Source organism: Gymnoscopelus braueri, assembly GCF_963280865.1.
Source record: "Gymnoscopelus braueri genome assembly, chromosome: 4".
Classification (NCBI taxonomy): Eukaryota; Metazoa; Chordata; class Actinopteri; order Myctophiformes; family Myctophidae; genus Gymnoscopelus; species Gymnoscopelus braueri.
This window is the reverse complement of record NC_137605.1, coordinates 5718669-5733613: the sequence shown is the minus strand read 5'-3', so window position 1 is coordinate 5733613 and position 14945 is coordinate 5718669. Positions and strand designations below refer to the sequence as shown.

The 14945-nt window shown below is 43.4% G+C and overlaps 1 protein-coding gene across 1 annotated transcript in view; it reads left to right on the top strand.

Moving 5' to 3' along the window:
- The window catches only part of adam22 (ADAM metallopeptidase domain 22), a gene marked incomplete at its 5' end in the record, with an annotated part of 151043 nt that overhangs the window by 37857 nt on the left and 98241 nt on the right, over positions 1-14945 (top strand). The window contains 2 exons of the mRNA XM_080427209.1: positions 3209-3275; positions 14788-14870. Of these exons, the coding sequence (XP_080283335.1) occupies positions 3209-3275; positions 14788-14870 (150 nt within the window). The remainder of the gene's footprint in view (positions 1-3208; positions 3276-14787; positions 14871-14945) is intronic.

Here is a 14945-nt window from a genome sequence, read left to right as displayed (position 1 = left end):
CCCTGTACAATACGACTGTGTGTGTGCGTGCGTGGTGCGTGTGTGTGTGCTTGTGGGTGAAAGAATGTGCTTTGAGAGCAAATATGTTTGTGCGTGTATTCCAACACATTTGATATCTTTTGCTCTGACATTAAACAAGACATTCGTGAGCACAGACAATAGTCAGATGCATAAGCTTGGGAATCTCAACAACGTACGTTTTCAGTCTCAATAAATTTTTTACCCAAGCTGTATAATTGCATCCATTAGACCAGTGGTCCGGGGACCACCAGTGGTCCTTGAGGGGGTTCCAGGTGGTCCCCAGCTAAATGATGGAGAGTTGGTAACCAAATGGACCCTTATACATCTTTAACCCTTGAGAGAGTAAAATGAAACCAAATGGACCCTTACAGGTCCATTTGGTTTCATTTTGACACTCTCAAGAGTTAAATTATTGTTAAACATCTGCATTCATTAATTTATAAGAAGTCTACACAATTAGAGGATGTGGAAGAATTGTTTTTTTGATCAACGTTTTGCCTGTTTATCTCTCCTAATATACCAACATCAATACAGCATGGAATTGTGGACGAAATTGTATCCAACAACAACAAAATATTGTATTATATATATATATAAGTTTTGGGTCTGAGAGGCTAAATCTCATCAAATGGTAAATAATGGACCTTGATATGAAAATGGTTGAAAACCACTGCATTAGACGATGGTACTCTAGCACCTGGGTATGGAATGCCTCTTCCAGACTGTGGTCGAATGTGCATCCCACTTCTAGAAAGGTCACTTCTCTACCGTCATCATCAGCCACGACATCTGGTGTATTAGCTGTAACATCTGAAAAGGCATTTACTGTATATTCTTCACTATATAGACTATAGAGTACCGAAGTCCTGACGTCACTAGCACTACCAACATTCTCACGCTTCAGGTGGCAATGGCTCAGGGGTAGAGTGACCGGTAGAGCGGTCTGGACGGCAACCGTGAGGGTTCCCAGTTCGATCCCGGGCTCCTCCAGAGTTAGTGTCGAAATGTACTTGTGCAAGAGCCGAACCCCTAATTGCTCCCGATGAGCAGGTTGGTGCCTTGCATGGTTTCCTCCGCCATCGGTGTGTGTATGGGTGAATGTAATGCACAATCTATGTAAAGCGCTTTGGATAAAAGTGCTATATAAATGCACCATTTTACATAGGCGTCATTTATTGTCGCTCTGTCATTTTCACTCCCTAATGCGTCACTATAGGACTACTAGGACTACAAAAACTAAAACGCACGTATTGGAGCTTCAAGCACTACTCGAATCGGGGAATTCACCAGCTGCCTCTCTGTGGCTTACCTGGTAGCAGTGCTAAGCTAGTAACTGCAACCTCCCATAATCCTATCGGGGGAACAACTTATTTTTTTCTCTTCCGACTTGTTTTTCTCTCTCTCTTTGTGAGGTTAGGGTAAGGGTTAGGTTTAGGTTTAGGTATGTTTTTGCAGGCGCGCGGGAAGTCCTTAATACCTAGGGGGGCTGTGCGTCGGGGGGGACTCCTCGCGCTCCGCGAGATTTTTTTGCGATTTTTGGGGGGCTTTCTGTGTTTTTCCCCACACAAAAAGGCAGAAAGACAGTGCAAACACCAGGTTGAAGTTCATCCATGACCGTAACAGACTGCTATGATCCATAAAATATATATATATATTATAAAAAATAAAATATATATATATTTTTTTTTTCTTCCCATCACCAGGGGGGCTGCTCCCATCACCAGGGGGGCTGCAGCCCCCATAGCCCCCCCCTTCCCGCGCCACTGCGTTTTTGTGAGGTTAGGGTAAGGGTTAGGTTTAGGTTTAGATATTTTTTTGTGAGGTTAAGGTTAGGGTTAGGATTAGGATTAGGTATATTTTTGTCAACATGCGACATCGCCATGGTGTCCCGTCATGTCAAAACTTGACGTTTCAGGGCTACTGACTGGGAGTGAGAGCGGGTTGACCCCCGGGTCACAGCGTTATTTGTTGTATTGGATTTTCCCATAGAGGAATCTTAGATCACGTCATATAAGAACTGTGTTCCAAAAATAAACAAAGCACCCCAGCGTTTTGTCAGGTATGTGACTCTGTATCGTTTATGATATTGAGTCACATTTGATAACGTCTGTGTTTGGAGAAAAACAAAATACTGTCTTACTCTGTGGATAAATTAGTACTTTTTTGCCGTCAATTGATGCTTCATATCATATCCATATGAGTAAAATCGCCAGGGTTATAAGGCCGTGACTCAGTGGATAGCGCCCTCTAGCGGCACTGATGTCAGACTTCGGTGCTCTATAGACCATATTCACACGGCGGCCATATTGGAATTTAACATTGAAAGTGCCGCCACCCGGGGTGGCTACTTTCATTGACTTCATAGAAACATGGCCGCCGTGTGAATATGGTCTATTGCATTGGTTCTCAAAGTGGGGTCCGGGGACCCCCAGGGGTCCTTGGGGGGGGTACCAGGGGGTCGCCAGCAAAATGTGTTAATAAAGCGTCACAATCATGTTAACCCCTTTATCCATATTTTACTTTGGCTATTCAAAAATAGCAGATCTACAAGCTCATAGCGTGGCACCGAGTGCCGTGCTATGAGCTTGTAGATCTGCTATTTTTGAAAAATCTTGAAATGTTTGAATATATATATTTTTTAAGCGAACATTTTTAACTTAAATCTTTGCTTCTGGGGGTCCCTGGAACAAAATATTTTGAGATGGGGGTCCGCGGCCAAATACATATCATTTTGGGGGTCCTTGACATGAAAAGGTTTGAGAACCACTGCTCTATTGCACTTGGGCTTATGTCCTGAACTAACAAGTCAACAATTCATAATCAAACCTAGCCATGTACATCCCCTTAGTGTAAATACTGTACATAGCACCCATTCACAATATGTGAGAGAGTTTCAGTAACTGAATTATGGTCCTGGTGCAGAAAATGAGGAGAAAATCAAGAGAAACTTGCCTGACGGATAAAGAATAAAGAATCAGATAAAGAATCATCAATCTTTATAGTCACATCAGCGGTTTACAGGTGTGGGTGAAATTTGATTTTTGTGCGAGCTGTAAAATGGTACATTTATGTTTTTGTTGTGTTTGTGTTGCCTGTAATAAGTTAACGCATCTTATTCTAATCATGTGGGTGCTTTGGCTTTGGTATGAAACGTCATTCCTCTGTGTGTCTGTCTGTCTGTCCACAGTGACCTGCTGTCTTCAAAGTACATGGAGAGGCACCTGTCGGAGGACGGGAGGACTGTCGTCTCCAAAGTAAGAGCTCCTTCATCTTCGCTGCAAAAATTCTCGGTGTTCATGTAACTCTGAGAGTGTACAAAGTGGAACCAAATGGACCCGAGAGGGTCCATTTGGTTCCATTTGTACACTCTCAGAAAAATGTACAGTGACAACATTTACTCTGGCAATACGCTCTGTGCACAGCAGCCATATCATCAATTCCTTCACAGGTGTTACCAATGACACTAATGAAGGCTCTGTTCCATTTCGTGTAGCACAGTGGTTCTCAGATTTTTCAATTTCTACGACCCCCATAACTCTGAGAGTGTACAAATGGTGTACAATCCCGTAAAGGGGCCATTTGGAACCTCAATCTGAGACCCACTGGTGTAGCAGAGTGTTTCCAGTGAGCCAACATGCACACTATCAGCACCCTGACTCTGTTTGACCAGAATGGAACAGAGCCTTCATTAGTATCATTGGTAACACCTGTGAATGTCTTCACAATATGTGTCTGCTGTGCATAGAGTCTATTGGGTTGCTTGTTGACACAGTCTGGTCACGTCCTGCACTGACGTTCTCAGTCACCTAAGGGACTGAAAATGTCACTGAAGGATGTGAGTCATCTGTTTTCATATCACACTGATGCAGCCGCTCTAAACCTTTTCTGGACGAGGGCCCATTTGAAAAGAAATCTCAAAAGCGTAGCCATCTGACAGTTAACTCATTCACTGCCAGGAATTAATTAATGAATTCATCCGTATAGGCTACCGTCCCCTTGCCAGCGAAAACGGCGATTTTACTGTACCTTTGAAAAATCATGGAATATTCTCTGTGACCTCCTTCCTCACGGAGATCGACTCATTACACGCACAGGGGTCCCGTAGAATCGGGGGGGGGGGGGAAATTGCCCGGCCGCGATCTTCCATTCCAGAGCTATGGCCGTTTGAATGTGGCTTGTTTTTTTAAACAAGCAGAAAAACAACAGAAAGCCAATACAATTTTTACAAGAAAGGTGCCTAGATTTTTTTTGTTGTTGTGATCACGTGATTTCTGGGTGTACTCTTCTTCGGTGGTGCTTGGATCATTCACAGGCTGCGGAGAGCTGCGACATTACAAAGTCTATACCAGTTGTGCTATAAACACGCCCCCGTCTGTGGCCAACGCGGAGGGTACCTCTAACCACTGCGGGCTATTTCTTTAGCCCGTATAGTTTTGGACCGCGACGTAGGCGAAGCGAACTTGAGCCACGTGAAGGCACCACCGAGCGAGCTAAAGCGAGCGAGTTGCCGTGCCGAACTTTGCGAAGTTCGCTTGGGCCGACTCAGCACCGTTCGAGTTATGTACCGATATGGAGCGTTTGCCCCAACTGTCACTCAAAGTGGCTACTGGCCTATCACAGTGCGTCCTTGCACAAGCGTATTGGCCAATCATGCACAACTGGTATAGACTATGTAAGGACGCTGCGGAGCTGCAACCCACCCCCCCCCCCCCCCACCCACCCCAAAAAAAAGTTATCATAATCGTCCCTGGCAGTGAATGAGTTAATTGGTCAGATGCGCGGACCGTGTACTTTTTCAGAGCATGTTTATTTTTAGTGATGCAGTCTATCGATTATGTTTCCGATTATGGCCCTGATCTGCATTAGAAAGGGTAAAGTACCTGATTTGTCCACCACCACAGAGTCTATAGGGCAGGGGTCTTCAATATACGGGGGTCCGGGACCCCTAGGGGGTCCTCAGAGGAATCTTTGTGTGATAGAAACTTTTTGTTTTAACCACTTCAACCATCGCATCCCTATTCTGAGGGGAACATTGGCTGAAAATAGCAGATCGACCAGTTCACAACGCCTCGCAGCGCGAGGCGTTGTGAACTGGTCGATCTGCTATTTTCAGCTTGTAGTTTGGCTATTTCAAAAAGTAGGGTTGGTGTAGATGGAAAAAGGAGCAGACCAAGTACAGAGTGAAAGGTCAACATTACTAAGTATTGAGGGTTTAGGTGGTTAAATTAACGGGAATTCAATCTATGAAAAAGATGTGCTAATGGGCTGATTTACGACGAGAAATCACCTATTCTTCCTATAGTTCCCCAATCCATTTAAACAGAGAACATTTCAGTTAACCTATAGCCTGATTTAAAGTGTGCGCTAGAAACACAAGCTTTTTTTTTGATGATCGTCATAGTATTTAACGGCATTTAACCACTAGTTGTTTATTATTTTAATTGGCAGTGGCAGCTGCTATGCAATTAGACTGGGCTTGTGCAGGGTGCTGATCCAGTTTGGTTCCGGAGCGGATACGGAAAGGGTGTGTGCACGCCGGGGACTCTTAGCCTGATTATCAGCCTGATCGAAGCTGCGTGGAGCTTCAGTCTGACATTGGCTGCAGTGTCCGCGATTACCAGGGGGGGAGGGGATTCAAATGTCCCTAAACCAATCACAAGAGATCCACGGATCCGCCTACATCTGATGTCATTTTAGCAGATGTTCGCTGATTGGCTTGTCGTTAGACCACACCCCCACCTCCGACTCTGATTTGACAGGTTTTTCTTCGACCGTGAAAAGCCATAGGCTCACATTATGACACCAGACCAAGAGGAGCAGTCCACTCAGAGAGTGGGCGGGGGTCTATGGTCTGGAACCAGGCCAGGGGACTCTCTCTTTTACCGGTTATTTGGCCTCGGGTGGACAGGGTTTTGATGTTATAGGTTTAGGCATAGTCTCTATGCGGTTAGGGTTAGGATAGGATTATGTCGTTTTTGTGAAGTTAAAGGAGTAGTTCACCCCAAAAATTACTTATTTTCTATCAATTGTACCCACACCCCTAACCTGACTCTGCCAGATGGGGGCGGTATTGAGTAACTACGTTTCTCAAGACAGCATAACAAATGTGTGACGTAAGCTTCTTGGATCTGGAAGCGTCAGGTTAACCCACCCCATGAAGCCTTGAATTCATGGAGACTTTTTTATGCATTCCTGAGCCGATCATTTGATGACCCGGGGTGTATTTCCGGTAGGAGACTCAAAGAGTCTCCTTTGAGTCTCCTACCGGATACATAAGCATCTTTCCTGCCGGTCACATTATTGATTTAAGAATGCGACAAAAACAAAAAAATCGGCATGCATGGTGTGTGTGCATGCATGTGTGTGCATGCATGTGTGTGCATGCATGTGTGTGCATCAGTGGTGTAAAGTAACTAAGTACATTTACTCAAGTAGGCCTACTGTACTTAAGTAAAATATTTAGGTACTTTGACGCGATACTGAGATGTATAGTGGACTTGAAGTAAAAGTATCGAAAATCGGAAATACTCCAGTAAAGTTGTGAGTTAAGTACAATACTTGAGTACAAGTACTTGATTACTATACACCATACTGTCTGTCCTGTATACATGCTCTGGAGAGACTCATAGATTCCATAGAGAGACCAGGCTGTCCTAGTTTGTTTAGAATCCACCGTGACCCCATAGCCTCCCTCTCTGCCTCCATTGTCTTTAGTCTGTTGTTTGTCCACAAAAAACTTCTGCTGATTAATCACCCCGATCGCACCGAGTTAACCCACTAAGGCCACCGAGTTAAGTGAGTTAACCCACTACAAGCTCGTAGCGCGGCACCGAGTGCCGCGCTACGAGCTTGTAGATCTGCTTTTTTTTTTTTCTTTATCTTGAAAATGTTGTGCAAATCTTTGAATATGTGTATTTTAAACTCAAATCTTTGCTTCTGGGGATTCTACAAATGTCTTCTAAAACCTAACAGTTTTCTGGAAAGTAAAACTTGTTTTTGCTATAATATCAGTGGTGCTCAAACCTTTTCATGTCAAGGACCACCCAAAATCATATGTATTTGGCCACGGTACCCCCATCTGAAAATATTTTTGTTCCAGGGACCCCCAGAAGATAAGATTTGAGTTACAAATGTTCGCTTTAAAAATATATATATATATTGAAAGATTTGCACACATTTTCACGATAAAAAAAAAATAGACAAAGAAATCTAAAAAATTACACATGATGCGTTCCTGGTCTTAATGGGTTAAAGGATAGTTCACCCAAAAAATGACTTATTCTCTATCAATGACTCACCCCATGAATTCATGGAGATGTTTTTGTTTTTGTTGCATTCCTGAGCCAATAACCGGGGACTCCGGCCGGTCATCAAATTATTGGCTCAGGAAATTCGACAGAAACAAATCTCCATGAACACACACACACACACACACACACACACACACACACACACACACACACACACACACACACACTCACACACACACACACACACACACACACACACACACACACACACACACAGAGGTTTGTATTACTAGGACATTCAACGTTTTAGGACACCAGTTTTATGAATGCCATTTTATTTTTTTGTATTGCCATTTTTAAACCGTATGCCTATAAAACTGAAAAATAGCAGATCTACAAGCCGGCTATATATTTCGGTGCACAGCACCAGTGCACAACTACTGTATGTTTGAATCAGTCCTAACTCGGCATAAGTCTATCTCTAATCCCGAAACATCTCTAAACCAAACTATTCTAATTGTAAACGTGTCTCTAAAAAACTAATTTTGGTCCTCTCTCTCTCACGCACGCACGCATGCACAGCTCACCACAAACACGCACGCACGCACACACGCGCACACACACGCACACACACGTAGTCGGACAGTGTTGTGTTTGAAGTGGTATCTTGATGAGAAGTGGAGCAGAGGGTTGAAGACAGGAACAGGAGAACACAGCCTTGCTTATAAATAGATCTCTCTATCACTCTCTATACCTCCATCTGTCTCTCTCTCTCTCTCTCTCTCTCTCTCTCTCTCTCTCTTCTCTGTACCTCCATCTGTCTGTCTCTCTCTCTGTACCTCCATCTGTCTGTCCTCTCTCTCTGTCTCTGTCTCTTCCTCAAGCTCTGCTGTGGCATCGCTCCCTGTCTGGCTCCCTATCGCTCCCCGTCCGTCCGTCCATTCCGATCCGTCCGTCCGTCCGTCCGTCGATCCGTTGGTCCGTCCGTCCGTCCGTTCCATCCATCAGTCTTCTCTCCAGCTAAGCATGGAGAGAGAATGAAGTACAGAGAGAGAGAGAGAGAGAGAGAGAGAGAGAGAGAGAGAGAGGAGAGAGAGAGAGAGAGTAGAGATACACACACACAGACAGACAGACAGACAGACAGACAACAGACAGACAGACAGACAGACAGACAGACAGACAGACAGACAGAGTCAGGGTTAGTATGGCATACAGGATCACTGTGAATCTGTTCTGAGCTCCTTCATCCTGACACAGAATGACATCATGAAGATGGAACACACACACACACACGCACACACACACCTAGGCAGCCACAAAAACTAAATAAAAATAAAAATGAAAGAAGTTTAAATAACACAGGACAAATAAGAAGTCAAATTACAGTGGAAGAAATGATTAAAATAAACCTCAATAAAAGACAAACAGAAAGGTTTTTTAGCTTTGATTTAGAAGAACTGAGAGTTGTAGCCAGTGGTGTAGTACAATTTGAGGTACTTTTAATTTACTGGAGTATTTCCAATGTTCAGTACTTTTACTTCTACTCCACTCTCTCTCTGCACTCTACACTCCACTATGGTGGTTGGTAGGTAGGGTAGTTAGATGAGGGATGCAGTATGGTGGTTGGTAGGTAGGTAGTTAGATGAGGATGCTGTTATGGTTGTCGTAGAGGTAAGTAGTTAGATGAGGTGATGCAGTATGAGTGGTTGATAGGTAGTTAGATGAGGGATGCAGTATGTGGTTGGTAGTAGTTAGATGAGGGATGCAGTATTGGTGGTTGGTAGGTAGTATTATGATGAGGGATGCAGTATGGTGGTTGGTAGTAGGTAGTTAATGAGGGATGCAATATGGTGGTAGTAGTAGGTAGGTAGTTAGTATGAGGGATGCAATATGGTGGTTGGTAGAGTAGGTAGGTAGGTAGTTAGATGAGGGATGCAGTATGGTGGTTGGTTGGTAGGTAGGTAGTTAGATGAGGGATGCAGTATGGTGGTTGGTAGAGGTAGGTAGTTAGATGAGGGATGCAGTATCTTGAGTTGGTAGGTAGGTAGTTAGATGAGGGATGCTAGTATGGTGGTTGGTAGGTAGGTAGTTAGATGAGGGATGCAGTATGGTGGTGGTAGGTAGGTAGTTAGATGAGGGATGCTATGATGGTAGGTAGGTAGGAGTTAGGTAGTAGATGAGGGATGCAATATGGTGGTTGGTTGGTAGGTAGGTAGTTAGGTGAGGATGCAGTATGGTGGTTGGTAGGTAGGTAGTTAGATGAGGGATGCAGTATGGTGGTTGGTAGAGGTGTAGGTAGTTAGATGAGGATGCAGTATCTTGGTGGTAGGTAGGTAGTTAGATGAGGATGCAGTATGGTGGTTGGTAGGTAGGTAGTTAGATGAGGGATGCAGTATGGTTGGTTAGGTAGGTAGGTAGTTAGATGAGGGATTGCAGTATGGTGGTTGGTAGGTAGGTAGTTAGATGAGGGATGCAGTATGGTGGTTGGTAGGTAGGTAGTTAGATGATGCAGTATGGTGGTCGGTGTAGGTAGTTAGTTAGATGAGGGATGCAGTATGGTGGTTGGTAGGTAGGTAGTTAGATGAGGGATGCAGTATGGTGGTCGGTATGTTAGTAGTTAGATGAGGGATGCAGTATGGTGGTCGTAGAGGTAGGTAGTTAGATGAGGGATGCAGTATGGTGGTTGGTAGGTAGGTAGTTAGATGAGGGATGCAGTATGGTGGTTGGTAGGTAGGTAGTTAGATGAGGGATGCAGTATGGTGGTTGGTAGGTAGGTAGTTTGATGAAGGGATGCAGTATGTGGTTGGTTGAGTAGGTAGTTAGATGAGGATGCAGTATGGTGGTTGGTAGTAGTAGCTAGGGATGCTATGGTGGTTGGTAGGTAGGTAGTTAGATGAGGGATGCAGTATGGTGGTCTGTAGGGGTAGTTAGATGAGGGATGCAGTATGGTGGTTGTAGGTAGGTAGTTAGATGAGTGCAGTCAGTAGGTGGTCGGTAGGTAGTAGTTAGATGAGGATGCAGTATGTGGTGGTTGTGTAGGTAGTTTGATGAGGGATCAGTATGTTGTCGGAAGTAGGTAGTTAGTATGTGGATGCAGTATGGTAGGTTGGTAGGTAGGTGTTTAGATGAGGGATGCAGTATGGTGGTTGGTAGGTAGGTAGTTAGATGAGGGATGCAGTATGGTGGTTGGTAGGTAGGTAGTTAGATGAGGGATGCAGTATGGTGGTTGGTAGGTAGGTAGTTAGATGAGGGATGCAGTATGGTGTGTAGGTAGGTAGGTAGTTAGATGAGGGATGCATTATGGTGGTTGGTAGGTAGGTAGTTAGATGAGGGATGCAGTATGGTGGTTGGTAGGTAGGTAGTTAGATGAGGGATGCAGTATGGTGGTTGGTAGGTAGGTAGTTAGATGAGGATGCGATATGGGGTCGGTTAGTAGGTAGTTAGATGAGGGATGAGTATGGTGGTTGGTAGGTAGGTAGTATAGATGAGGGATGCAGTATGGTGGTTGGTAGAGGTAGGTAGTTAGATGAGGGATGCAGTATGGTGGTTCGTAGGTAGGTAGTTAGATGAGGGATGCAGTATGGTGGTTAGTAGGAGGTAGGTAGTTAGATGAGGGATGCATTATGTGTTAGTAGTAGGTAGTTAGATGAGGGATGCAGTATGGTTGTAGGTAGGTTTGAGGATGCAGTTGGTGGAGGTAGGTAGTTAGATGAGGGATGCATTATGGTGGTTAGAGGTAGGTAGTTAGATGAGGGATGCATTATGGTGGTTAGGTAGGTAGGTAGTTAGATGAGGGATGCAGTATGGTGGTTGGTAGGTAGGTAGTTAGAGAGGATGCGTATGGTGTTAGTAGTAGTTAGATGAGGGATGCATTATGGTGGTAGTAGGTAGGTATTAGATGAGGATGCAGTATGTGGTGTAGGTAGGTAGTTAGATGAGGATGCAGTATGGTGGTTGTAGGTAGGTAGTTAGATTGAGGGTTGCAGTATGTGTTGTGATGGTAGTTAGATGAGGGATGCAGTATGGTGGTAGGTAGAGGTAGGTAGTTAGATGAGGGATGCATTATGGTGGTTGGTAGTAGGTAGTTAGATGAGGGATGCAGTATGGTGGTCGGGTAGAGGTAGGTAGTTAGATGAGGATGCATTATGGTGGTTGGTAGGTAGGTAGTTAGATGAGGGATGCAGTTATGGGTGGTAGAGGTAGTACTGTAGGTAGATGAGGGATGCATTATGGTGGTTGGTAGGTAGTAGTAGATGAGGGATGCAGTATGCTGGTGGTAGGTAGGTAGTTAGATGAGGGATGCAGTATGGTGGAACGGTAGAGGTAGGTTAGTTAGATGAGGGATGCAGTATGGTGGTTGGTAGGTAGGTATTTTAGATGAGGGATGCAGTATGGGTGGTCAGGTAGAGGTAGGTAGTTATGATGAGGATGCAGTATGGTGGTAGGTAGAGGTAGGTAGTTAGATGAGGGATGCAGTATGGTGGTTGGTAGGTAGGTATTTAGATGAGGGATGCAGTATGGTGGTCGCTAGAGGTAGGTATTTAGATGAGGGATGCAGTATGGTGGTAGGTAGAGGTAGGTAGTTAGATGAGGGATGCAGTATGGTGGTTGGTAGTAGGTAGATAGATGAAGGGATGCAGTATGGTGGTTGGTAGGTAGGTATTTTGATGAGGGATGCAGTATGGTGGTTGGTTGGTAGGTAGGTAGTTAGATGAGGGATGCAGTATGGTGTAGATCTGCATCCCTGATGCAGGCGTAGAGCAGCTTGCTTGGAGCCTGCGGGCCATGAGACAGAGCCTGCACATCAGACATTGATTCCCTGATAACCGGCTGCTCTCCTCTGGGGAGGAATACCGCTGCCTATGCAGGAAGAACAACCATCTACACATCTATAGGGCTTTAGTGCAGGTTTACACCATGCACTTAGACACAGAGAGAGAGAGAGAGAGAGAGAAGAGAGAGAGAGGGGGGGGTGGCGTTAAAGAGAGGAAGATAACTGGTCAGGTGAGAGGGTGTAGGGAGCGAAAGAGAGGAGACAGAGAGAAAATGGCTGTAGGTACGATGGAGCACTCAGCACTTAGACAACATGTACACATCTATACGTAAGTGTGTGTTTATACTCTGTTCTCAGGCACACAGAGAGAGAGAGAGAGAGAGAGAGAGAGAGAGAGAGAGAGAAGAGAGAGAGAGAGAGAGAGAGAGAGAGAGAGAGAGAGAGAGAGAGAAGTAAGTAGGGTATAAATGGAATAGACATCATATACTGCGCAGAACATCAAACACACTGACACAAACAGAATGTTATTACCATGCACTTAACAGAGACCCCAGAGCTCGGCTTGTTTTCTTATTATCTCTCTGGTGTTAAAGCTACAATGTAGAACATGTTTGAATGGATGAAAGTGTTATTTTAACCAATCTGTATGGTAGAGTATGTTAAGCAAGGGATAATTGACGCGAGACGGTTATTGTTGAGAAATAAACACCCAATAGGGTGATAAAATCCTGACGACGCACTTATTACACGGCTACTTAATAAATAAATGAATAAATTGACCTCAAAAGTAACAACAAAACGAAGAATTTCATTGCTTATGGTAGTGAAAGTATTCCATTAATTTATGCCAGGTGCTGGCCGTCCGTCCAGTGCAACGTGTCGCCCTCGGAAAACAACGGAAGTGTTGATCAAATAGAATCAATTTCTGGTTACTGCATTGTCTATTTCTCGCTTCAAATGTTTCCAAAAACATTCCTTGAGAGCAACGTTTAGCTGTAAATGTCATTGTGTACTTGTTTACATCATGGCTGTCTGTTGGATACGGCACAAAAATCAAGCGGTGCAGCAGGTGCTCTGAGTCTTTGATCAGACAGAGGACTGATAATGAGCTCAGCGGCAGTGTGGAAAGTAACTAAGTAACATTTACTTAAGTACTGTACAATTTTGAGGTATTTGTACTTTACTTGAGTATTACTAATTTCCAATATTTTACTTATACTCCACTACATCTCAGAGGAAAAATATTGTACTTTTACTCCACTACAATTATTTGAGAACTTTAGTTACTAGTTACTTTTCAGATATAAATTATGATATTATGAAACATACATCAACCACTTTAGCCTGTTTTATACATAGGCTATTTGAAAATAGCCGATCTACAAGCTCACAACGCGTCGCGATGTGAGCTTGTAGATCTGCTATTTTCAAACATTTTTGTACTTTTACTTTTGGTACTTTAAGTACATTTTGATGCCAATACTTTTGTACTTTTACTCAAGTAATTTTTTTATTCTGGACTTTTACTTGTAACAGAGTATTTTTATTTTGCAGTATTGGTACTTTTACTTAAGTAAAGAGAAGTTAGTACTTTTTCCACCACTGCTCAGCGTTCATTATCCAGAAATAACACACCGCGTAATAAGACAATATATCTAGTACGTGTGCAGTGGTTGGAGGTGTCTCCCTACTCTTCTATTGAGACATTTAGACCCTAGTGTAGGACAACTACACTTTGTTCTGACCGGTCTTTAATTTAGAGCCCAACCCTCACACGCAGCTTGTAAGTCTGCATTGTAACAAACAGTCATTACTGGGGATAAGATTTTATTTTGTGTTAATATAATTGTTATGAAGGGGTAGGATATAATAAGCATTAGCTTCTTCCTGCTTCTTTTAAAACACATTTGTTTTGTATTTTAACTTTTATTGTTTTATTGTGACGTTTTTCTTGTATGGTGTTCGAAACCAAGAAAGAAAGAAAGAGCGTTGGTGCCAGTCCCGGAAAGAGAGTGCGCTTTGTGAGCAACATTCATTCAAATAAATGGATTTTCCGTCGGTCCTCTAGTGTTTATATATAGCTCTATCGCCGCTTCTTTTCACCTGACGGTGAGGAGTTTCACCATGAGGACCAGTGGTGGAAAGTAACTAAGTAGATTTACTTAAGTACTGTACTTGAGTACGATTTTTAGGTATTTTTACTTGAGTATTTCCAACTTCCAATACTTTTACTTCTACTCCATTACATCTCGGATCCAAATATTGTGCTTTTAGTCCACTACAAGTATTTGAACACTTAAATTATAGTTACTTTGTAGATTTTGATTTTGATTAAAAAATATATATAAAATTTCGATTTTTATACATTTGAAAACTTGAAATGGGACATTCTGCATAATAAGTTATTTCTACTTTTGGTACTTTAAGTACATTTTGATACCAATACTTTTATACTTTTGAATTCCGGACTTTTACTTCAGAGTATTTCTATATTGCAGAATTGATACTTTTACTTAAGTAAAATATTTGAGTACTTTTTCTACCACTGCTTTCTAGGCCTAGTGGTAAGTGGGGTCCAGGGACCCTCAGGGCTCCTTGAGGGGGTCCGAAATGGACCCTTACCGAACTGTAACTCAGAGAGTTATGGAGGTCCTTTGAAATGAGAAGGTTTGAGGACCGCTGTTCCAGACGCATCACTCGGATCCTTGTATTCATACTGTTGTTTTGTGTGTGTCTTTACAGGGAGGGGAACATTGTTACTACCAGGGCAAGGTGAGGGATATCCCTGACTCCTTCGTAGCGCTCTCCACATGCCATGGACTACAGTAAGTATCCTCTGTATGTGTGTTTGTGTTCCTGACCTATAGGTCATTTGGGCCAAGTAGTATATCCCCAAATAT